The sequence below is a fragment of the Cydia splendana genome, chromosome 7, assembly GCF_910591565.1.
Source record: "Cydia splendana chromosome 7, ilCydSple1.2, whole genome shotgun sequence".
Classification (NCBI taxonomy): domain Eukaryota; kingdom Metazoa; phylum Arthropoda; class Insecta; order Lepidoptera; family Tortricidae; genus Cydia; species Cydia splendana.
The window spans coordinates 6,989,477-7,014,540 of record NC_085966.1 but is presented as its reverse complement, the minus strand read 5'-3'; the positions used below and the strand labels follow the sequence as shown (position 1 = coordinate 7,014,540).

At 38.7% G+C, this 25,064-nt stretch overlaps 1 protein-coding gene across 2 annotated transcripts; it reads right to left on the bottom strand.

The window, feature by feature from the left end:
* Positions 1–200: 200 nt before the first annotated feature.
* LOC134792075 (uncharacterized) lies at positions 201–24,602 on the bottom strand. Of its 2 annotated transcripts, none has more exons than XM_063763204.1 (18): positions 24,303–24,602; positions 23,413–23,545; positions 22,314–22,497; positions 19,136–19,405; positions 17,653–17,795; positions 16,702–16,826; positions 15,567–15,810; positions 14,079–14,187; positions 13,467–13,568; positions 13,036–13,219; positions 7,605–7,674; positions 6,257–6,457; positions 5,381–5,555; positions 5,104–5,286; positions 2,953–4,934; positions 2,297–2,463; positions 1,239–1,338; positions 201–712 (listed from the first exon to the last, which is right to left on the bottom strand). In XM_063763204.1, the coding sequence occupies exons 1-18, from the start codon at positions 24,479–24,481 to the stop codon at positions 491–493; spliced, it is 4,773 nt and encodes a 1,590-aa protein (XP_063619274.1). In that variant the 5' UTR covers positions 24,482–24,602; the 3' UTR covers positions 201–490. The 2 variants fall into 2 exon arrangements, with proteins under 2 accessions (XP_063619274.1, XP_063619275.1); XM_063763205.1 differs by having other exon boundaries at positions 17,653–17,799; positions 19,140–19,405.
* Between the last annotated feature and the right edge of the window lie 462 nt (positions 24,603–25,064).

Sequence of the window (25,064 nt, the reverse complement as noted above, 5' to 3'; positions counted from 1 at the left end):
AATCGTGGCTACAGCCGGGCAAGACTGGTCACAGAAGGCAAAGGACAGGAAAAACTGGCTGAATCTGGAGGAGGCCTTCACCCGAAGAGGGGTCTCTACAAAATAATATATTTTTTTAACTCTTAAAACTTTTTTTTTTAATTTTTATTTACTATGTAATTGTATAGAATTAATAAAGGCTTTTTATTTATATTTCTTTAAGGCGGTGGTCTAAGGCCATTTGCCCTCCTGATGCCACTTTAAATATCATTTGACAGCTGAATTTAAAACTAGTGCTATATGAAAATAGGGTTGAATTTGTTTTGTTCTGAATACAAATTCAAAAACATGACGAAACGAAATAAAATCACAATCGACAGGTCTAATAAACGGATCTCTAGTATCTATACATTTCAAAATCAATACACATTATTAGAGTATGTCTACACTGAAGTATTAAGCTATATCACAGTTAAAAACGGTTCAGTCCAGCTGAACTTATCTTTTACTCCTAACTACTATCATCAGAGTCACTCTGTATCTGCCTTATGGCACTTTTCTTTTTGCGTATAACTAGAGGACTATCGCCATTGGTGGTTGTATCGACTTGGCGCTGGGGTGGTTTGGATTTCTTCTTAGTTTTTCTCTCTTCGAGAATTATTTCGGCTAATTCTAACTCGGACACGTCGTGGACTTGGGTTAATCCGATGTGGGAATCTACACAGAAGCTATCCTGTAAAAAACAAAAGGTATCATGTCTGTGGCCTTTTACTTTCCATATTGGTGGTAATAAAATCAAATGAATGAATGAATGAATGCCACATGCTATAGTAGACGCAAACCAAACTGACGACCTGGGTCATATCACTATCTGTCTCACCCTACCTACGAACACGCGAGTGTGAATGTCACAAGGGAGCAAAATTACATATTTACGGCTTGGGCGTACAACTACATTGAATCCTGAATGAAGTTATTCTCAAATAGAATCCTGAGCGTAGTGAGGGAACGGTTAACGGCCAAGGTGGAAATAATTTTGCCACCATGTGACACATACTGCTTTTCACATCAGTCAGATCACCTATGAGGAAATTATTCAAGTTTAAAAATACCTATAAAAAAATAGTCTGCAAAAAAGAACAGAACAGCAGATGTGAAAAAATACTTTTATCTTGGCTGCTAACATTTTTTTCATCATTCACTGCTTTCTTGTGACAGAATATACTATTGAAAAACACGTCCGAAAATGCATCGCTTACCATTTCATAAGAGTCCTCTTCGACAAATTGCGAGAATATCTCCTCCCGTTTAAACCTTGTGGGTAGTTCAGGAATTTTGAATGCACCATTCACAGTACCCCTGCAATAAAACGAAACGTATTAAGACCACGTTTTACCAAAATAGATAATATAGTACCTACAGTAATTATAGTAACCAGTTTCGTATGTTGTTAGAAAAAAGCGTGACTAGAGCTCAAAAATAATCCCACGTGTATTGGCCGCGAGCGACTCACCTGTACAGCGCGCGCAGTTTGAGAACGCCAAATATTGTAATGCCGCGCAAAAGGTTTGACGTATAGAATTTTCATTAGCCAATGAAAACTTTTATTGGCCAATAACAACTTTTTTTAATAGCGCGATATTATGTATTGGGTAATATTCAAAGCTGGGGCCGGGGTATATTTATGGAGAAGAGATAACTGTCAGCGCAATGCCTGGGCCGTTTTCGGAAGGCCATTTTGTATACAGATTGGAGAGCTTAGTCTATAGGTATAAGCAAAGACATGTAACTTCGTATAAGACGAATAAAGTCTAAGGAAAAAACGTGCCTCGGAATTCAAGTAAAAGTCATTCTGGAATAGATGGCGCACACACCTTTAGCCTATCCTCGGCTAGATGGCGTGACGACACCGTTTCATATTTAACAATTTTAACACATAGATATTAGTGAATGAACATGGATCAAAATGATATAAAAATAATATAATCATTTATCCATATATATACATTTTTTGATAACTTTATACGTTTTCATTTTGAGTTTTAGTCGTGTGTCGACAGATGGCAGTAAATTTACAGTGACTACAAAATTTACAATGACAGGACCCCTCTATACTATCTATTCTTTTTGGTATAAGGTAACTTCAGTAGCTGGACATACGTTACAGATCTCATGTAGTGCGCCTGTATGTCCGAGTGCGACACGGGCTCGTCGCAGATGAAGTCGACGACGCTGCCCGACGCTTCGTCTGATTCCTCCGCCTCTATCTCTAGGAAAGAATTATCGTAGGTCTAGTAAGGTAAACAATGATACACACGTGACAGCTCTCATGTAGTGCGCCTGTATGTCCGAGTGCGACACGGGCTCGTCGCAGATGAAGTCGACGATGCTGCCAACACTGTCGTCTGAATGCTCGTCGTCGCTGCCCGACGCGTCATCTGATTCCTCCGCCTCTATCTCTAAGAACGAATTTCCTGCTTTCTTCTGGAAACAGAAACCATAATTAATATTTAAAATACCAAACAAAAATGTTTCACTAAGAGTCAAGGAAAGGTTAATAATGTAAATAAATAATAGTTAGCATTTACAGTGCCTAAATTAATTTGATATATATTATTTCACGTCCATCATGACAATTATGTGAATTATGAAAATACACAAAAAGAAACTCGCACTAATTTACCTATTTGCGATGTTGAAAGTGACGATTACTGGAAACTTCCATTGTATTTTGAGACTTTATGTTTTCAAACCAAAGTTACAAGTTTTGATTTGTGATAATTTGATTTTTATACTAGATTTAGCTTTGTAATCATCATTTTTTTTAAATCTGAATTATAAAAGTATGTGTAGGTGATTAATGTGATTATCCTATAAAATTGATTTCCTGATCCTACTATATGCACCTCAATTCAAGGTATAGTTGATACGACTGAATGGGTCACATTCAAAACATTAACAAGTGCTACTTACTTTTCTCACTTTATGATTTGTAGTTGACTTGTGACTGTCCCTGCTAGCCACCGGCCTCTGACTTCTCCTGTCGTCATTGACAAAATCATCGTCACTATCACTCAATGGTCTCCTCCTCTGCAAATACACTTTCCTGATCGGACTATCTTCGAATAACCGCTTAGGATTCTTTACTTGACTATCCCGTCTGAAAGCTTGAAGCATTTCTAAATTCACTCTATTTACATACTTTTCTTTATCATCTTCATCTTTAGGGCTTATAATATTTTCTTGCGGATTCTCGTTTTCTTTTTGAGAAAACATAAAGTTCACAGTACTGTCATGATTGTCTGGTTTTTGGGATCGATTGAGAGCAGAAAGCACTTTTTCTTGCAGTGTAAGCGGTCTTTCATGATTCTCTATTTTTTGCCGTTTATTAAAATATGGTGAAGCATTTAAAGTCACGTCATCATCTTCAGATAACTTTCGTTTGTTACTTAAAGGACTTCTAAAAGGTTCTTTAACCTTTGATTCGTTGATTTCAGTGTCATTTTTTAAGTCTTCGATATCATACATTTGAGTGGCTTCATTTGAATCACTGCTACTATCACTATCAAGAACAATCAGGCTTTCCGCCTTTTTATCTAGTATAACAGAATTATTACTTTTAATTGAATTATTTAAACTGTGTGTAGTTCTCTTTCTGGCAGCTTGTGTTAAGAGAACAGGTGACGTACTTCTATCATCCTCGTCTATTACTTTAGGTTCTTCTAAAGTTTTGGAAATATTAGTTTGAGTTATTGAACGATCGGTTTTATTATTGATCATTTCGACCAGCTGCGTTATCGTAAACATGCTCTTATTTGTTGTATCTATCCCTGATTTACTATTTACATTTAAATCTGATTTATTGGATATCATAGGATCAATGTTGCTACTAGAACTTGTATTAGGCGGTATCAACTGTCTCTTAGCATTTCCTAATGGAGTGGAACTCTTTGGCTGATTTCTTTTCGTACTCAGTTGAAATTTTCGAACCTGAGTGCAAAGTATTGGCGACGTGGGTGATGTTTCAGGTTTTTTCGAAGTTTTCATTTGCCCTGATAAAATTGACGGACTAACTGGACACACGATTTCCGATTCAGTTACTTGCACTTTGAACTTTTCAACTTGATCTATAACGTGATTATTGTTTTCATTGATTTCCGATTTATTTTCTTTTGCATGCGATGCTTCTAATCTGCTTTCATCAGATTCACCAAAAATGTCTTCAATACTGTCTAATCCAAAGAAACCCAAAGCTTCTTTCGGATCACTGTCATTTTTAGCTTCTGTTTCTTTAATAATGGCTTCTTCGGGACTACTGTCAGCAAATATTTCCTCAATATCACCCAGATCAAAATTTTTGTCAGTATTTTCAACGGATTCAGCAACTTTGTCATCTGAGGTAACAATTTCTTCGGGCGAGCCGAAATCGAATTCTAAATCAAAATTACTACAATTGTTCTTTACTTCCATATATGTGCTGTCTTTGTAGTCTTCAAATAAGTCTTGACTATTATTAATAGTTTTCTCTCGCGTCATAAGCGACTCTGCATCCAAGTCATCAATCAAATTGATATCTGGCAATATCAGGTTGGTTAAAAAGAGGGGTTTTGTAAGTTTTTTCCTGTGTTTCCTTATATTTTCAATGAAGGTACAATCACATATGTTCTGACATATTAAGCAGTTCCGTACTACTTCATTATCTAACCTTAGGTCCACCAGTAAGTTGATCAAGCTAGTTGGAATACTTCCGTCATTTTGAATGCCCAGATCATTTATTAATTTAGTGTAATTTTTGGTAGATTTGGTGGCTGTGCTGAAAAGAGCTCTAATGTCACCGCCGCATCTCTTTACTGGAGACTTGATCACTGGAGCTTTTTTAGTTTTTTTAGGCGGTTTAGGTTTTTCTGGGGTGGGTACAGAGAAATTTTGTGTTGCCAAATTCTGTGTGCTAAATGCTGAAAATTAAAAGTGAACAGACTCGTAAGGATAAATCATTATATTTACTTAGTCAAGCGTTTTGAATTTTAAGTCTTAATAGCGATCAACATAAACTTAATACTGTAAGTGTGAATAAAGCAAGATTCAGATGATGAAAACGCATTTGGCAATTAAATGATAACTTACTGGGATTCTGTGTAGAAGGCGGCAATTCAAATCTCTTCGCGTCACTGTACTGCAGCAGGGACGTCAAAACCTGGTTGTCGGTCGAGTGCTCGACTTTCACTGTGTTCTGTGGGTTCCTTTGCCATTCCAGCCAAGTTGACAAATTCAATTTGCCTTCGTCGCGTGCTGCATCTTTGAACGTTTCTAAAACAATAAAGTCAAGTAATGGGCTCGTCTATAAATCATGTGATCACATTCGACCTACTTTTGAGGGGTTATTGTAAATCGCGATGCTTACCTTTATCCATTGCCCAGACCTCCTTAGGTTTAGGCAAATAATCCGTCTCTTGATACCCGTCGGGAAAGATCTCTTGAAATTCGCTCTCCGTGATGAAACCGGCTCCTTCGACAGTATTGGCAGATGTGGAAGTACTCGTACTGGCAGTAAGCATGCTACGCAAGTCTTTTTGGTTCTAAGAAAAAAAAGTAAAAAAAAGTTGATTAATTTTCAGGACAAGTCTGCAAAAAGCAATGAAAATAGTTGCAATTATTAAATGGTCGTTGGTATGTTGTAACCCCCTTATTCATAAAACTTTACGGGCCTGATTTAGTTACATTTATGTTTTGTCCCTTTCTTAAAAATATATAAGTCAAAATGACAGATAAAGACAGATGTGTCGCTTAACTTCAGACTCGGGTAAATCCATTCGACCCTCTCAGCAAATATCTACCCTATTACCTTTTCTTAATACCAAAAACGCATAATCTGACAGATGGATTTACCCGAGTTTGAAGTTAAGCGACTCAGATGATCATTAGCTAATGGAGGTTTAGCGCGTTTATTAAGGGGGTAAGTCTTTAAATAATACCGTTTCATTGCGACAGCGCAATTCTCATCAAAAATAACATAAAAGGTCGCCTTTTTCATAACCTGTTTTTTTTTAACTTATCATAATATTACTCTCTATTCAAGAATTATTACAACGTTGTTCATTTATTGCATTACTTAAATTATGAACACAGACATCTGTCCTGAATCTGCTTTCTATTATCTATTTTCTGACATTTGAACATAAAAACCCCAGTGTGCTTTATAAATCATAACCTTTATTTGACATTCATAAGCGCATTGTAATATGCCTACTTGAATAAACTATCTTTATCTTATCTTTACCTTTTTTGCCTTATCTGCCTGTGCTTTCGTCGTATCCTTAGTCTCATTTTTCTGTACGGTGATGAACATCTTTTGGCACACCGGCGTCAGATCGTGAGGCATCATGCGAGGGTTGGCTTTGTATAGGTTGATGGCCACATCCTTCGACTGCAGGATTTTGGCGTTGAGGCCGTCTCGGCGACGCATACAGTCCATTAGTGTCTGGATGTGAAAGGACATATTGAAGAAAAAACTTTGCATATTCGCATTAAGGGGCCCACAGATTACCAGTTAGATTATCAGCCTGTCGGTTGTTGGAAGCTGTCAAAATTTGCGTTTAACTGACAGGCTGATAGAGTCTGTGTGGAAAGAAAAGAGTCATGGAATGTATACAGCCCAATACATTCCACGACTCTTCTCTTTCCGAACAGACAATCGGCCGGCGGACTGGTAATCAGTGGGCCCCTTTAGAACAAAGTACCTACGTCGATTTTAATAACATGAAATAGTTATTTACGATACAAGTGCGGAAAAGAGGAAATTCGAAACGAGTGGCGATAAATTAAAACATAACCGAAGGGAGTGTTTTAAATCGACACGAGTTGCGAATTACCTATTCGCACGTGTATCGTACAACGTTTTACAGTACATATGGCCCTTTAAACTTTTGACATCTCACGAAAAGTGCAATTTTACGCACTAGTGCAGGAAAATAGGACTATATGTACTGTAAAATGCTTTATTATATGAGATAAAAATAAACCACGACCCATAAAGTCCAAAGAGTAGATTTCGGTCCGATTTTTTATTCTCATAAGAATTTGTACAATTCATTTAAAAATAGATTTAGGAACCGGTCAATAGACACATGCCTGGATTGATGTTTATAGGGTTATTACTGTTATATAAAAGCTAACTAGCTGTGTCCCGTGACCTCGTTTGCGTGAAATTTTGTGTTGGTTGTAGTAATTCTAAATAGCAGTTGGTTTAGTTAGTAACAATTTGACAACACGTAACGTTTGTCTGTCACAATGTCTTGCTACGAAGTTTCAAGCCACTTAGGCGAAAAAAAAATCCCGATATTAGATTGAACCTCCTCTGAACCCCGAGGAAGAATTTTCAAGAACGAACTAGCTTAACCTTTTGAACGCCAAACGGCGCATCCATTTGCCGTGCCACTGACGCCACGGGGGTAAAATTTAGTTTTGTGAATAAATAATGCCAACCTAAAAGTGGGGTGTTTTTCAGTAGATTCACATCAAAAAACGATCGACGTCAAATGGCGTCTTTGGCGTCGTTGTCACGATTTTGCGTTGACGTCAATTGCCGTCTGTGGCGTTCAAAAAATTAAGGGACGAAGTCGACTAACCTGGTGTTCCCTGCCTTCAGTCACCAAAATGAAGACTTTGCCTCCGCGCTCTCGTCCAGTACGGCCACACCTGCAAGAAGGAAGTTAATCGCTAGAATGCACTACCTAAATCAGCTAAAAAATGATATTTTGGACGTGTCCATTGGTAAAAAGTATTGTAATGTTAGAATAATAAACAGATGTACACATAATGTGTTTTTGTTTTAACACTTATATAAAAATGCGGAATTAAGTCTCTACAAACTAAACAATAAAAAAACCGGGCAAGTGCGAGTCGGACTCGCGCACGAAGGGTTCCGTACCATAATGCAAAAAAAAAAACAAAAAAAAAGCAAAAAAAAAACGGTCACCCATCCAAATACTGACCACTCCCGACGTTGCTTAACTTTGGTCAAAAATCACGTTTGTTGTATGGGAGCCCCATTTAAATCTTTATTTTATTCTGTTTTTAGTATTTGTTGTTATAGCGGCAACAGAAATACATCATCTGTGAAAATTTCAACTGTCTAGCTATCACGGTTCGTGAGATACAGCCTGGTGACAGACGGACGGACGGACGGACGGACGGACGGACGGACGGACGGACGGACGGACAGCGAAGTCTTAGTAATAGGGTCCCGTTTTACCCTTTGGGTACGGAACCCTAAAAAATTACCTGAGGTGTGCTAAACTTCAGGTTTTTTAAATATAGCATGTAAGATTTTACCTAACAAAAACGGTGAGTTCTGTTTTTTGTCCGCTGCCTCACGATAAAGTTATGTCTAATACAGTAGGACTATCTATACCAAAAAAAACTCGGTTATAATTATGTCCATAGGAAAATCACTTGGCGTTTCCTATTTTTGCGTGCGTGCGTGTGTGCGAGTGTGTGTGTGTGTGTGTGTGTATGTGTGTGTGTGTGTGTGTTGTTGATGAACATCAAAGTAAAAGTGGCATTCAGACATTTAATATATGTATATGGTTTAATATTCACCAGTCAACTGAGCACCAGTAGGTATATTGGGGATAATATTCGATAAACGATACATTCTGGATTTTGCTTTAAAATGTTTGTTTCAAATTAGTTAACACTTTCGCAACCAGGCAAAATTTCAAACAATACCCCAGAAACCGACAGTACTCGCTAGTCGGGCAACGACGTGCAACTCAATGCCGCACGCCGCGAACCCGCTAGTCGGGCAAGCGGCGGACGCTCAGGGCTGTGCCAAGTAACTTTCGTATAAGTACGTGGATAAAATTAAATCTGCTGTCTCATCTGTTTAGGCTCCCCGTTTTGTTCTTCTCCTAATTCTAACTCCTATTGATACATACCCGTGTATGCAATTTCACGTAACCAACTAATAAGAATTTTTATTTTGTAATCGCATTAGGTAAAGTAAATAAAAATACAAAGTGAAGTAATAAAATATAATAATCAACTATACCAACTTTTCGACCACATAATAATCAGAAGACTTACAATTTTTTCTGTTAGTGGCAGTGGCAGCCCTGAGGTAGTGAAGATGCAATGCTTGCCCGCCTGTCGGGCACTTCGGCGTCGCGTGTAGGTTTATAGCTCTTGCCCGACTAGCGGGTATGCCGGCATCTGAGTAAAGTTTACGAGTGCCCGAGAGTCGGGTACGCGGTGTCGAATGTGTTAAATTTATAACCTTCAGTTGCGTAGCGTGAACCAATATCTAGCCGTGAGCGGAAACCACATCTGCGAGGCCCTTTTCAATGTGTTTTTCCAAGGTAATAAATCGGTTTGGCTTTGCGAGGCCCCCCTAAGTGCGAGGCCGTGGGCGAAGGCCCCCCCTAAGTGCGATTGCCCCATTCGCCCACGCCTAGCTACGCCACTGATAAGCTTTATATAGCTACACCTATTTGCATAACAACTAATAATACAAATTGTCAAGAGTGAGTCAGATTTCAAGGAAAATGCCCTAATACAAATTGTGTAATGGCACCATCGCAGTGCGCGTATGACTCGTATAACTGGTTCAATTTTATATTAATATATATGATGTACGAAGATTTCCCGGTAGGTAGGATAACACGGCATTTCGTGAATTTGAAGCAAGCAGGAAGCTATGGGCAGTCGTATAATAAAATCAAATTATTTTTTATTCATATTGGTTTCGGGAAGCATTTATTATGTGTATAGTTATTTTGGAACGTTCATAGATAGACGGGAAAAAAGTAAGTATTGGATTAATTTCTTACTATGAAAACTTTGTATATTACTATACAGTATGTAAACTTACTAAAACCATTTACTCAAACCCGTTAATGTGTAGGTCACACTGAGCAACTTTTACTATGGCACCTGCCCCGAAATCGCGAAAAAAAAAATTGGTTGTTTCATACATTTTGCTGGTCTAGCATAGAAACTTTCTATGGGAGAGTCAATTTTTTTTCGCGATTTCGGGGTTGGTGCCATAGTAAAAGTTGCTCAGTGTGACGCATTCATTAACGGGCTTGAGTAAATGGTTTAATGGTTTTAGTAAATTTACATACTGTATTTATGATTCATGAGTATCATTATGATTAAATGTGTGTAACTTTTATATTTTAGCATATGAAAATAAAATTTATGCGATTTTCGGACAACGGAAACCTCTGCCACCTCAAGAATTAATAAAATCAGCGGTAACAAACGAATTTGAAAACTTGAGTAACAAATACCGAGACCTATTAGTTTCTGACGATTTCGACAACACAAATGCTGCAGTAATTAAGTACGTTAATGCCATATCTGAAGAGGCTGAATATTATTATAGAAAATTAGACAAAAGTCCTCGTAGAAAAATACTCTGGCCAGATATGAAAGGAGCTACACGTTCAGACGATTTGTCTATACAGTTTCGTATGTTGTATATACTGACTTTAGCTTATGGAACGAACGGAACAATATATTATAAGAATGCAACACTTCTCTCAATAGTAAAAGATTGTCTAGAATTTATGGTATCATCAGAACGCTACGATGGAGAAGGATATTATGGAAATTGGTGGCATTGGCAAATAGGTGCGCCGACGTATCTACTTGATATTCTGATTATAATTAAAAATAAACTAACAGATGAAAAATTGAAACAATACACAAATATTATTAGCGCATATGTTCAAGATCCATATTACAAACTGCAAAGCACGGATGAAGATGAAACGTTTTACGTAGTAACCATGTCGAGAAATGAAGCGTCTAGTTCGCAGAGAGTTGAACTTGCAAGAGCCGTTCTAGGCTTGGGGATTTTAACAAAAAACGAAGCAAAAATATCTCAAGCACTAGAGAGCATTGTCAAAGTAATGCTACCGGTGACGAAATATGACGGGTTTTATAGAGACGGGTCCTATATTGAGCATTACGATATTCCTTACACAGGAGCGTATGGTAATGATCTAGTTAAGAAAATGGGTGACATGCTTGTAATTACGCAAGGTTCTAAATTAGTAATATCTTCCAGTCAAGTAGAACCCTTTGTAGAATGCATAGAACGGGCTTTTATACCACTTATATATCGGGGAGAAATGATAGCACCAGTCAACGGTCGTGCGATTTCTAGGCAACCATCAACTACACAAATTGGCTCAGATGTCATGTACACATTGTTGACTATAGCTACATTCGCATCAGCTGAGTATAAGAAAAAACTAAAAGAAACAGTAAAGTACTGGATGCGCCAGAATCCAGACTACTACTTTACAAACGCGAGAAAGTACAAAGATTTGCTAATTACAATTAGTTTATTAAATGATTCTGCTATAGTAGGAGATAAGATGCCATTCGTTGGAGCCAAAATGTATGCATCAATGGATCGCTTTGTTCAACAAACTATGAATTATACATTGGGTTTAAGTTTATACTCCAATCGTATTTCAGCGTTCGAATCGGGTAACAAAGAGAATACACGTGGATGGCACACCGCAGATGGTGCCATTTATTTATATAACTATGATGACGTTCAATTTAGGAACGCCTATTGGCCAACGGTTGATCCGTATAGATTGCCAGGTACAACAGTCGATACTATAGGCCTGAATGATGAATTGTCAAGTTGGCAACACTTTACTTCAAAGGAAAATTGGGTCGGTGGTGTAGCCAGTGGCAGCCAAGCGGTGGTCGGAATGGCTTTAAATAAAGAAGGATTTGAAAATTATGAACAGACGTTGTCAATGGATCTCAAAGGAAAGAAATCGTGGTTTATAGTAGAAGGACAAATTGTACCACTAGGGGCCGGAATTTCTGGAAGTACACCAGCATCGATCGAAACAATTGTTGATAACAGACTCCTAAATGATGCATATAAATATGAAGTTTGGTCTGAAAAAGGCAAAATAAAAGAATCAACAAAGGATCTTAATGTGAACTGGTTATTACTAAAATCAGATCATCAAGGTTCGTCGATCGGTTACTATTTTCCTGATAGACAAACTGTTGATATTATTTTTGAGACACGATCTGGAACTTATAAAGATATAAATATAAATGCAAACGAAAATTTGTACACGGGAACATATCGCAAATTTATAATAGATCACGGACAAATGCCATTTGACGCTAAATACGCATATGTTATACTGCCAGGAATTAAACAGTCCGAGATTAAAAAATATGCTAACAGTAAAACTGTTATGATTCTAGAAAATTCAGCACAAATTCAAGCTGTACAAATACTAAACGAAGGTTACTTAGGTATCAATTTTTGGAGCGAAACAGGAGGTATGATCGCAGGACACAGCAGCAACAAACCTTTATCTCTAATGAGACAAATTTACGGTACCCAACATGATTACACTCTGTCAGATCCGACGCAGTCAGACAGTGTAATAACAGTAAAAATCCCTTACTTTTCAAGAGTGGGTAGTATGAGTGAAGGAATAGAATACGATAAAAAAAGGAATAAGTTTGTAGTTGATTTCTCTGGAGCTGGTGGAGGCAGTAAGCAATTTACTGTAGTCACAGACTGATCAACAACAGTCTTTTACAATTTATGATTTGGATTTTGGTTGAAATATTTTTATGAATGCTACTTATAATAGGTACATACCCAAGTTCAATCTTTTTTTTTTATTAAAGCACACACACACAGTTACTACGTGATGACTTAGGTATATTATACATGAAAACTATTAAGGTAAGATCATGTATAAAGGTAAGTTAACTGTACCTCCACACTAGCCGCGCACAGGCGATGCGGTGGAAGTGTCAGGCATAAGACAAGGTTGACCAAGCAGACTCGCAACATCAAGGCCCTATTAATACAATGTGAGGTAGTTACCTCTGCACGAGCCGCACTGGCGAAGCTGTAGAGATATCAAAGCATAAGATGAGGTCGACCGAGCCGTAATCTAGTCCTTCTTCGCAGACGCAAGTCGCCACCAAAGCATTGCACGCGCCCTCTCGGAACTTTGGCATCACGCGACAGACAATAACAAAGATATAGTATACCTCTGCACGAGACGCACTGGCGAAGCTGTAGAAATATCAAAGCATAAGATGAGGTCGACCGAGCCGACATCCAGTCCTTCTTCGCAGACGCAAGTCGCCACTAAAGCGTTGCACGCGCCCTCTCGGAACTGTCGCATCACACGCAGCTGCTGCTTTTGTGATACCATTGGTTTGTTGTCCTTACCTGTGGAAATATACCAAAATATTATAGACAGCCGATTTTATTATTACCTAGCATACCCCGGTCCTAATATCAGTACAAATTACCTCCAATTAAATTTAAATCATGATTAAATGGAACAGAGTCGCTTTTGGTTTATTTTGAAATGAAAACTCTATTTTCTAATAGCATTGATTGAAATTTGTCTGCCAATGTTTCTTGTATGATGATGTACCTACATGAATGATGACAAATGTTGATTAATACTTACCAGAGGCGCCTTGGCCGACGAACATCTGTGGTACAATCAGCGGCCGGCATTGCAACAACAGGCAATGGACTAAGTTCACGCTCTCGCGGTATTCGCAGAATACTGAAAAATAGGTGTTGTTGTCAGTTATTGTCATAGATTATGAACCATATCTTGGGCATAGTCTGATAAAACATGGTCTTCTCTTCCCAGAGTGACACAAGCCTACGTCACAATAACATTGCCACTTTATATAGCGCTATTGCATATTATTATATAGCGCTGTCGCATGATGACGTAGGCTTGTGTCTGTCACGTGGTCGGATGAGAGTACCAGGCGGAGTATATTATTATACCATGGTCTTGGGCTTAATTTTGTGGTAGGTTCGTCTGATAAAAAATATATCTAAATTCTATTATTTTGTTTACAAACACATTGGAAATTTGACTGAGAGAGCATCAATTCAAAATTTTAAACCTCTGGATTTTTTTTTGTCAAGAAAATGTAAACCAAGCACTCCACGGGTCAAATATACACACACACCCCGGTATTTCTTTCTCACGACACTCGGAGAAAGCTAAAACTAATACGTAATTGAGAAATACTTTGACAGAAGATTGTCATGTTCATACCTATCGCTTTCGTATCCTGTCCGTTGCGTTTCGCGGCTTGAAAATGTTCCAGCATAATCTCCTTCAGTCTGTCGAATTTTGGGTGGCCGAAGTGCAGGTCTTTGGGTACCTGAAAAAAAAAACAACGGGTTGCACTCCGGGAGTGCCGACAGAAGTGAAAACTCAATGACTAGTCCAAAATGTCTGCAGCACTATGTATAATTGACCCATCCTCCTTTCTATTCAAAAACTTTAGTTCCGAAATTGATGGTCAGTGAACTTGTTTAAAATTCAAAATTCAAATTTGTAGCGTTAATTGTTTAAAATTCGAGTAGAAATTGTAAAGTTACCTTGCAGACCTCGCATCTAAATATATTTGGTCATGATATTTTGAGTTTTATTCACCAGTACTAGAGTTCACTTTTATTAGCGATTTCATCAAGATGTAGCTTTATTGAATTATATTTGAGTGATATAAATTTTAGAATGTAACTGTGAAATCCTCGTATATCAACCCGTACAAGATTAAAACTTTTTTCATGTAATGTCATTGAGTTTTTCTTTATTGATTTAAATGTCATCTAAATGAGTGGAAATCTAAACCTTACGGTCACGTGATCGCGTTACGCTGTCTCGAGTTAATTTTTTCCCCACCTCAAAAAGTGCCCAGCGCCGCTAAAGTTTTCACTTCAAAAAAGATTAATTTTCCAAAGCGCTGGTCTGATGAGAGCCAAATTGCACTACTGTGATCGATTAAATATCGACTCAAGTGTTTTCGATATCGATACGAGCCAATTTATAAATCATAATGACGAATGTGACCCTTTGCGTCAGCTCTTTCATTACCTATTTGCAAATCGGTTTCATTTATTCTTTTGTCAATACATATCCAACATCTGACATGCTCTCGTTTTATTTGCTCTCGCACTATTTAATTATTTGTGAATTTTGAAATTCACAAATTAATAATTTGCCGTTATTTGAAGTCTGAAGCCAGAATGAAGCTCTAAATGTTCGTCGAATTTTGGAAAAAACACTAGGTATTGACCCATCCGGAAGAATACTAGTGTCGAGTGCCATAGGGTTCACTCCCAAATCATCGCGCAGCCGTTCAAGTTACGCCGTGAGCCGATCATCGGCTTGAAGCCACGATTTCTCGGGATGATCGTCGAAGTAGTTTAAGATAACACTTACATCTGGTATTGACCCATCCGGAAGAATACTAGTGTCAAGTGCCATAGGGTTCACTCCTAAATCATCGCGCAGCCGTTCAAGTAACGCCGTGAGCCGATCATCGGCTTGAAGCCACGATTTCTCGGGATGATCGTCGAAGTAGTTTAAGATAACACTTACATCTGGTATTGACCCATCCGGAAGAATACTAGTGTCGAGTGCCATAGGGTTCACCCCCAAATCATCGCGCAGCCGTTCAAGTAACGCCGTGAGCCGATCATCGGCTTGAAGCCACGATTTCTCGGGATGATCGTCGAAGTTTAAGATAACACTTACATCTGGTATTGACCCATCCGGAAGAATACTAGTGTCGAGTGCCATAGGGTTCACTCCTAAATCATCGCGCAACCGTTCAAGTAACGCCGTAAGCCGATCATCGGCTTGAAGCCACGATTTCTCGGGATGATCGTCGAAGAAGTTAAGAAAGACTCGAGCGCCGTGCTTTACTAGTAGCTCTAGGCCGTGGTATAAGGCTATTAGGAGTGTGAAGTCTTTCATTATGTAGTTGTGCTGTGGGTGCCTGTAAAATTAAACAGTGGTAGTGTATATAGAAATGTTACCAGGGTGTCGCTTACGAACGCAACTCTTTTATTTTTTTATGGACATATTCCTCTTTTATTTTTTTTATGGACTTATTCAAAACATTCATAGAAGATATGCATTTTCTATGAGATTTTTCATTGCTTTGGGTCCTTTTCTATAAAACAGGCTCACCGTAAATTTAGATTTATATACACTCAGCTACAAAAAGTTTAAGGAAACGCTCCGAAAAGCCCTTCAAAATATGACGTACGAAGACACAGAGAATCTACTAATAGTTGTAAAATAATTATAAGCAATATGACTGGATTTACAACACGATAAATAGGATAATTATCACGATAAATGTATTATATATAGTATTAAGTTGCTAAATTATAATGTGTTTTTTGTAAGTGAAAATTAATTTGCTTGAACAATGTTTGCCATATTTCACGCCTGAAATACAGGGAATCCTAGTTCCGGCACATGTAAACTATCACTATTTTTAATTCTTTGTTTTATATGAATGTAACCATGAAATACGTGTTTTATGAATAAATTATGTTTATGTTTATATATTTCATAATACATATTTTTCATTCACACGCAATCTGTATTCTACACGTACGTTTCCTGCAAAAGAAGATAGATCGTTTGTCGTTCTTTCACCGCCGATATGTAGGTATATTAGTTAATCCCTATTAATATTATAAATACGAATGTAATTCTGTCTGCTACCTCTTCACGCTTAAACCGCGGAACCGATTTAGATAAAATATTGGTACGGAGATAATTTGAGTCCTGGGGAAGGATTAAGATGGTTTTATCACGGAAATCATCAAACCACGCAAACGAAGTCGTGAGCAGAAGCGAGTTTCATAATACATACCTACTCCCCCGCTCCTTTCCTTGATATTCCTTATACAGCATCACAATGCGACCCTTTGACAAGTTACCAACGTTGTGTGGTAAAATGTTCATTTGTTTCAGTCTTCTCGCGTAACCATCCAGAATCTAGAAAAATCCAATAAGTTGTCGAAGAAAATGTCCATTTATTTAACAATAAAGTTACATCTGTAAATTGAATCCAAAGAACGCAAAAGGTGCCGGCTTTATTACCTAGGCAATAGAGTTCAATTTTAGTAAAAAAATATTTTTTTTTTATAAATGTTTAATGTAATAAATAGGTACCTACTTCATTCTGGTATATATTAAGTTGGGGTCAGTCAACTGTAAGCCGGCAAGTTTTTTTTACAAATAATACAAATAAAATAAAAATATAGTCTACGTCGGTTAGACAACGCAAGTGACTTTCGATAAATCTTATTATGAAACGAAAAAGTGAGTAGGTACCTAACCCTTTTTTTAATTGACCGAGCAAAGCGAAGGTCTCAATTCGTTGGGAATAAATGCTTTTCTATGTCCAGATGTTTTCTTCTCGAAATTTTGTGAGCAGGTTTGATGTTTATACATACTTATAGACTTTTAATGTTGTATTAGTTTTTGAAAATTATTCGAAATAGTGGAACCAGAGAGGTTTACGAGGTCTACATTAGTCTACAACTCACAGAGCCACCGGAAAATATCAAGCTGCGATTCCCCGAATACAGCCGACGCGCAGCGCGCAGCAATCGCGGACGGGGTAGCATCACAAGGCACCATTACATTACGCAGTGCGTGCCTTAGGGTGGTATTCCATCTGTGCAATATATTGGCCCAATGGTTATTTCGGCGTTTCACATTTTGCTTAATGAGAGAGTGAGACCCAGTGACATTGGACAGGTGGAATACCACCCTTATTGCCTAGATCTATAATACAATAATAAAATGACTACATTACCTCGACGTAATGGTTCCTTAGCTGCGTCAGCTCCGGTCCTAATTGAATAACAACAGTATTGATTTTCCTCGAGTGACTGTACGGCGCCACATCTATACAGTTCTCTGTTCGCAGCTCCAAATGGGCTATGTTTAGGTGCTTTACTACCTGAAATTAAATAAAACAGTGTATTAACATTAGAGTCCAATTTAATAATAATTTAGCCTATATACGTCCCACTGCTGGGCACAGGCCTCCTCTCAAGCTCGAGAGGGTTTGGGCCATAGTTGCCACGCTATGCGGATTGGGGACTTCACAATCTTCACATACACCTTTCAATCCGGAGGTCGCGGTTTCAAATCCTGGCTCGTACCAATGAGTTTTTCGGAACTTATGTACGAAATATCATTTGATATTTACCACTAGCTTTTCGGTGAAGGAAAACATCGTGAGGAAACCTGCATACATCTACGAAGAGTCCAATTTACTTATGCAAAAGAAGAAAATGAGTAAAATACAAACACACATTATTTTTATCAAAGAAAAAAAAACACTGGAACTGGTGTGAAATAAGAGTCGGAGTTTAGACAGCTGACGTAGATGGCGCTGTACGGTAGCATATGGTTTGTGCTAACCGCTTGGTTAGAATATTCTGGTACGATTCGCGGAACTTTATAATACCAAGTGGTTACAACATTTGACACTACCTGTAAGATAGTTACATATAATATCGTTACTCCCCAGTGTGTCTCGGTCCTAATAGGTATAGGTATATTAATCGTAAACCTTTTATTATTATATTCTAGAAGCTTCTTCAAATCTACCAAGAACCAGCAGTGCACACTTAAGGCCTGCGCAAACCGGCGGACCGCAGCGCAGATCACTTTAAAATTATCAATGTATTTTCTTCCCTATTTCAATTACCTTCAGGTATAAATTTAAATGCTTTGAGACCGACCTCGGAGCATCACGGAGGATAGTTACTCCGCGGCATCGAGGAGCACGCTAGAGGATACCGCGGTGGTAGGCGCTGGCATGCCGTGGCATCCCCCGGCATGCGCCGAGGCCTCCCGAGTGCGCCGGAGTAGCGCCGGGACGACGGGGGAGAACTCGTGGACACTAGTCGCTAATCCCTTATGATAGAGTACACGTGGCGGCATCCCCCGGCCTGCGCCGTAGTGCTCCCTGGTGCGCCTGCCGCCAGCGCTCGGGCTGGCGGGCGCTCGCTGTATCGCGGGGGATTTTACCTCGCCGGTGTGCGCTGCGCGGCGTAAATCCTCCTCGGTGATCTGCGCTGCGCTTCACCGGTTTGCGCTGGCCTTTAGTTGTGAGATAACAGTCAAATACTTTGTTGGCTATAGTCTATGCACATAGTATATTCTATGCACCACCATTACCAATAATTAATACATAACTTACATTGACGACTTACAGTGATGAGTGGAAAAAGACAGGGGAGGCCTTTGCCCAGCAGTGGGACACAATATAGGCTACAAAAAAACACTTACATTGATAACATCATCAACTTTACTCCCCGGCGTGGCCGACAAAGCCAGCATCCTATACGTCTTGTGCTTCATCTCAGTTAATGTGGAAACAATCTGGCAATAGGCGTAGTTCCCGCGCGCGCGGTGCGCCTCATCCACCACCAAGCACCGGATCTTGTCGCCCGGACAGATCCCGGATTTGATGTCGTTGTATATGACTTGGGGTGTGGCGAAGAATACCCTTTTAGTCTGCCAGTGGAGTTTTCGAGTGTTAACTGGCATGTGCCCTGAAATCATTACAAAGCAGACCGAATTAGGAAGTTTATAGGACACACTTAGCTATTATATAGTGACCCGCCCCGGCTTAGCATGGGTTAGCAACTTAAACCTGTTTGTAGTTAGATTTGTAGCACTGTTTGTGTGTAGTCATACACACCCTTCCTCAAGAATTACTCTATTGATAAGTGAAAACCGCATGAAAATCCGTTCGGTACTTTTTGAGTTTATCGCGAACAAACACACAAACAGATAGACGCGGCGAGGGACTTTGTTTTTACCCGACTACGGCAACGCAAAAGGAGGGTTATGATTTTGACCGGTATGTTTGTGGGTATGTATGTATGTATGTATTTTTATCTGTTCCCTCATAACTTCTAAAGTACTCATTGAAATTTGACAAACGACATGTCATTCGAATCGTCTTAATCGTCCGCTGGTTATAGGCTATATGACGTCACAAAAAAATGAACACGGCGCCCTCTAGAGGTCATAAAGTCACGAACCAAAAAAATAAAAATAAGTAATGATGACGTGTTGTATATCATTTGAAAGAGCTCAATTAGCACATTTCAAATATATACATATTGTTAGCTTTTGCACCCGGCTTTGCTTGCATGCACCCGATAAAACATTAATTTATCTGGTAGGTAATTCGAACTACGAATCTACAATCGCTCTGGATTCTATCTATCCGCGTGTTACGCGACTATGGCGATACTCAAGAAGGATTTTTCAAAAGGAATTTGTTTGGCCGCTATATACATGGTGTTTTTTAATGACCTGCAATATTTTATAACGTGAATAGGTATAGAAGTCCAGATCAGCAAATTTTTTTACGAGATCGGGTTTGGTCCCATGGTAAAAGTTGCTTAGTAATCTTAGTATATTCACCTCGTTAAAATTTGCAGTGGTCAGGCGAAGCATACTGAAACGTACCTATGTGACGCACCGGACTCGGTCCAAAACGCGACACTAAAAGGGTCAGGCGTAGCCCGACGTACGAGGCACGATGTACGCGTTCCAAAGCCGGGCGCCTTCATACTAAAGGAGTCGGGCGTAGCCCGACGTACGAAGCACGATGAACGCGTTCCAAAGCCGGGCACCTTCGGCGCCCTCATACTAAAAGAGTCGGGCGTAGCCCGACGTACGAAGCACGATGTACGCGTTCCAAAGCCGGGCGCCTTCGGCGCCCCCATACTAAAAGAGTCGGGCGTAGCCCGACGTACGAAGCACGATGTACGGGTTCCAAAGCCGGGCGCCTTCGGCGCCCTCATACTAAACAGTCGGGCGTAGCCCGACGTACGAGGCTCGCTGTACGCGTTCCAAAGCCGGGCGCCTTCGGCGCCCTCATACTAAAAGAGTCGGCCGTAGCCCGACGTACGAAGCACGATGTACGCGTTCCAAAGGCGGGCGTCTTCGGCGCCCTCATACTAAAAGAGTCGGGCGTAGCCCGACGTACGAAGCACGATGTACGCGTTCCAAAGCCGGGCGCCTTCGGCGCCCTCATACTAAAAGAGTCGGGCGTAGCCCGACGTACGAAGCACGATGTACGCCTTCCAAAGCCGGGCGCCGAAGGCGCCCTCGTACTAAAAGAGTCGGGCGTAGCCCGACGTACGAGGCTCGCTGTACGCGTTCCAAAGCCAGGCGCCGAAGGCGCCTTCATGCCAAAGGTTGTCGGGCGTAGCCCGATATATGCGGCGCTTTGCGTGCATTTCTGTACTGAGGACGCCCTCGCAAAAGTAATATTAAGTGACTTCAAATAGTATTGTAAGCAAAAAGAATAGATAGTATAGAGGGGTCCTGTCATTGTAAATTGTGTAGTCACTGTAAATTTACTGCCATCTATATACACACGACTAAAACTCAAAATGAAAACGTATAAAGTTATCAAAAAATGTATATATATATATGGATAAATTATTTTATTATTTTTATATCATTTTGATCCATGTTCATTCACTGATCATTCATGTGTTAAAATTGTTAAATATGAAACGGTGTCGTCACGCCATCTAGCCGAGGATAGGCTAAAGGTGTGTGCGGCATCTATTCGAGAATGACTTTTACTTGAATTCCGAGGCACGTTTTTTCCTTAGACTTTATTCGTCTTATACGAAGTTACATATGTCTTTGTTGTAAGTAACGAAATCCTGACCCCAAAATTAATTAAATAAAAAATAAGTTCAAAAACGAAAACCCGACTACTGCAAATCGCGCTCTAAAAAGTATGAAACAAGATAGAATTCTTATCTGAAATTATCATATAGGAAAATTATAAGAGTTATCATTTTTTTATATATTTACAGAGATTCAGAGGATAGCCGTGGTCGTATGCCACTTTACCTTAATGTTTATAATCGTGGCATACGTCCACGGCGATCCTTTGAATATCTCTGTAAATATATAAACAAATGATAACTCTTATAATTTTCCTATATGATAATTTCAGATAATAATTCTATTTTGTTTCATACTTTTTAGAGCGCGATTTGCAGTAGTCGGATTTTAGTTTTTGAACTTATTTTTTTATAAAGTGTAGTCATACGGCAAAAAAAACCGGCCAAGTACGAGTACCATTACGCAAAAAACGGCAAAAAAAAACACGTTTACTGTATGGGAGCCGAGCCCCACTTAGATCTGACATCATGTGTGAAAATTTCAACTGCCTAGCTATCATGGTTCATGAGACACAGAGCCTGGTGACAGACAGACAGACAGACAGACGGACATACAGACAAACGGACAGAAAGACAGACGGAGAGACAGACGGACAGTGGAGTCTTAGTGATAGGGTCCCGTTTTTACCCTTTCATATATTCAGGCAGTATTTATTGCAATTAATACGAGTATAATACCTTAAAGTATAAGAATCAGATATACCTTTTTTTTAATTTATTCAGAAACCTATGCGTATACCTGTCATTTCTATGGTGTCATTAGGAGGAATGGCTATGATGTTGTAGCAAGCATCAATCTGCTGAGCCACCAGAGGTCTAGTCGGGGCGGTGAACACAATCTTGCCGAGGGGGTACCAGCGGTAGAAGTTGTACATTATTACCGCTGCTATAAATGTTTTACCCAATCCAGTAGGTAGGCTCACCTGTTGAATAAAAATGCTCATTAAAACTTTAAATACACATAAGTAGCTCATTATATATTAACACATGTCTTATGTCATTTGTTTTATCAATACATATTTATATTTTAAAATAAAAAGAGCCTTTATTACTGAAGTTTTGTAACATTAACACATTCAACACCAAGAACCCGACTGTCGGGTACACTGTTCGTAGCGACTACGCGCTACATACGACGAAACCGTGGCTACGCGCTACGAGCGTAACCCGTAGCACTTAGTGGTATTGAATGTGTTAATACTCTATTTTATAGTTTCCATTGACAACTTCAGCTTGTCCTCTGACATAGGCCTCTTCCAAGTCCTTCCAGGTACTGCGGTCTCTTGCTTCCCTGGGCCAGTCCACTCCGCCTATCCTTTTAAAGTCATCTGACCATCGAAGAGTAGGCCTTCCTCTCTTCCTTTTGTGCCTTGTGTATTTATATTACATTTTCTTAAATTTAAATAATTGTAAGCAATAAATCTGTCTTGAATGTTACTTAAGGTGGTGCTTATATTTTTTTTATTGAGGTGATTTTCAGACCTACTTTGGAATGAGCAAAGTGATAACTCTCATATTGTTTTTTTGTTTAACCCATTCAGCACTAATCACAACATGTTGTCATTTAGCCTCTATGAAGCATTTTTGCTATATACAGGGAAACCGTAGCTCAGCAGTGAATGTGTTAATTTTGTGTGCTAATGTGCAATGTGATAATGGTTTGTTGTCACCAACAAGGAGCAAGCTGAAAATGAGCATTGGTACCACCACTGTCAAACTGAGGGCTAGTTGTATTTTTATATCTGTATTTAAATAGTTTTATTGCTTTGTCTAATACTTGTATACAGATATTAAACTTCTACATTAACTCTTCTAAATTAACAAGTAACAAAACTTACTAAAGTGTTTTTCATTAGAGCAGCTCTGATAATGTTGAACTGATAGTCCCTGACAGGGTAGTTTGTAGGGTAAATCCATGTCTTGCCAGTCAGCCGGTCGTAGCCACTGATCTCCTCATCACAGCACAGAGCGCTAAAAAAATTATTATTAAAAACTGTAGATAATCCTACTATAAGTCAGACTACTCTTAGGATACTTTGGGATTCCTTAGTAAATTCAATGGACTATGTATAGTTTTAAGTATGCAAGACTTACAGAGTTCTGACAGACCAGAGTTGCTCAAAACAAAATCTTCTACTTTACCCTATTAGCATAATCAACCACAATTAACTTGCCTCAAACCAACTCAAGTTAAGTTGTAGACTTATAATTAGAGTTACACTCCCACCACAACCACAGTTTATTTGTAAATAGATGTAGAATAAATAAGTTAAATATTGAAATAGTTACAATCATTTCACTCAGATTTTCTTATCAGTTACAATTTTATAGCTGGAGCAATTAGTACATACAGATTTAGCATGACAAATACGAATGTTTCCAAGAAACTAGAATGGTAAAGGATTACACACTACATCTGTAGTACAGTGCTGACTGATTGAAGCACAAGTAATGCAACTGAAAGACAACACATGTCTGTTTCGATAAAGGACTTGCTTTGTTAGTGGGTGAACCTTATCTATAAGTACTTAAGTAGTCTGGTCTGTGCCGTAAGGAAATATAAAAATAATCTAATAATTGGCATGGCTAAATAGTGAAAGAAAACATGTGCGTGGCGTACGGTCTCAACTTTAAATTCAATACCTTCCTAAGCATCATGTACAAAACAGGAGTGGCGGGAAACTAACATTTCATTTCGTTTTATGAATTATTATGTTAAATACATTACCTGATATTACAAGAATTGTGACTGTTATTCAGGGAGTCGTTAATTACACTTTTAGAGAAGTTAGATCTGTCTTTAAACGAATTGTTTTCAAAATGAGCCATAATTGAAGAATCGTCAAATAGATCGTCATCTTCACCGGGTCCATCGTTTTTATTTGACTTTTCCTGAAAGTTATTCATGTCTAAAACTAATTCATCATAAAATGTATTTTTGATGTCCGAATGTAATAACTAACATGTAAATTGTTTCTTTGATAAATTTAATGGTATAATTTTCATTGCAAAGAAAACAACAACAGCACTAGCTGACAAAGTTTAAATAAACAGGTTAGAATTCGAAAGCGTTCGAAATCTAAGAATTTTTCCAATGTAAAAAGGTCAGGCAAAAGAAATACATTTATTGTAAAGAAATATATTTGTATAATTATAATATGTTCCAACTGTATAAAGTTAATTTGATTCTCGTAGTGAATAATGTAACAATCATTTTATTAGTAGGTTTTTTTTTTTACAAAATCTCATAAAAATGGTTTCGGTTTCGGAATGTAACATAACCTTAACATTTACAAAGCTTGATATCAAAACAGCCTGTTACAAATTTACAAGAAATATTATACATTTTCTTGTCCTTTTCTTTATCTTAAATATTTCTCTACTGAACACACTTTTCTTTTTACATTTCCCATGAGATGTGAGATGATGAGAGTGATGTGAGATGTGAATGAGAAAAGTGACCATCAATGAATATACCATCGCAGTGATT

What these genes read in the sequence shown, in the direction of transcription:
- LOC134792075 (XM_063763204.1), bottom strand. Translation starts at nt 24,481, where the DNA reads ATGAATAACTTTCAGGAAAAGTCAAATAAAAACGATGGACCCGGTGAA. An exon ending in TGATGATGTTATCAATGTAA is followed by an intron (nt 17,796 to 19,135) that starts GTGTTTTTTTGT and finishes AATTTCAGGTAG; the next exon opens with TAAAGCACCTAAACATAGCC. An exon ending in CAAATCATAAAGTGAGAAAA is followed by an intron (nt 2,464 to 2,952) that starts GTAAGTAGCACT and finishes TTCTGTTTCCAG; the next exon opens with AAGAAAGCAGGAAATTCGTT.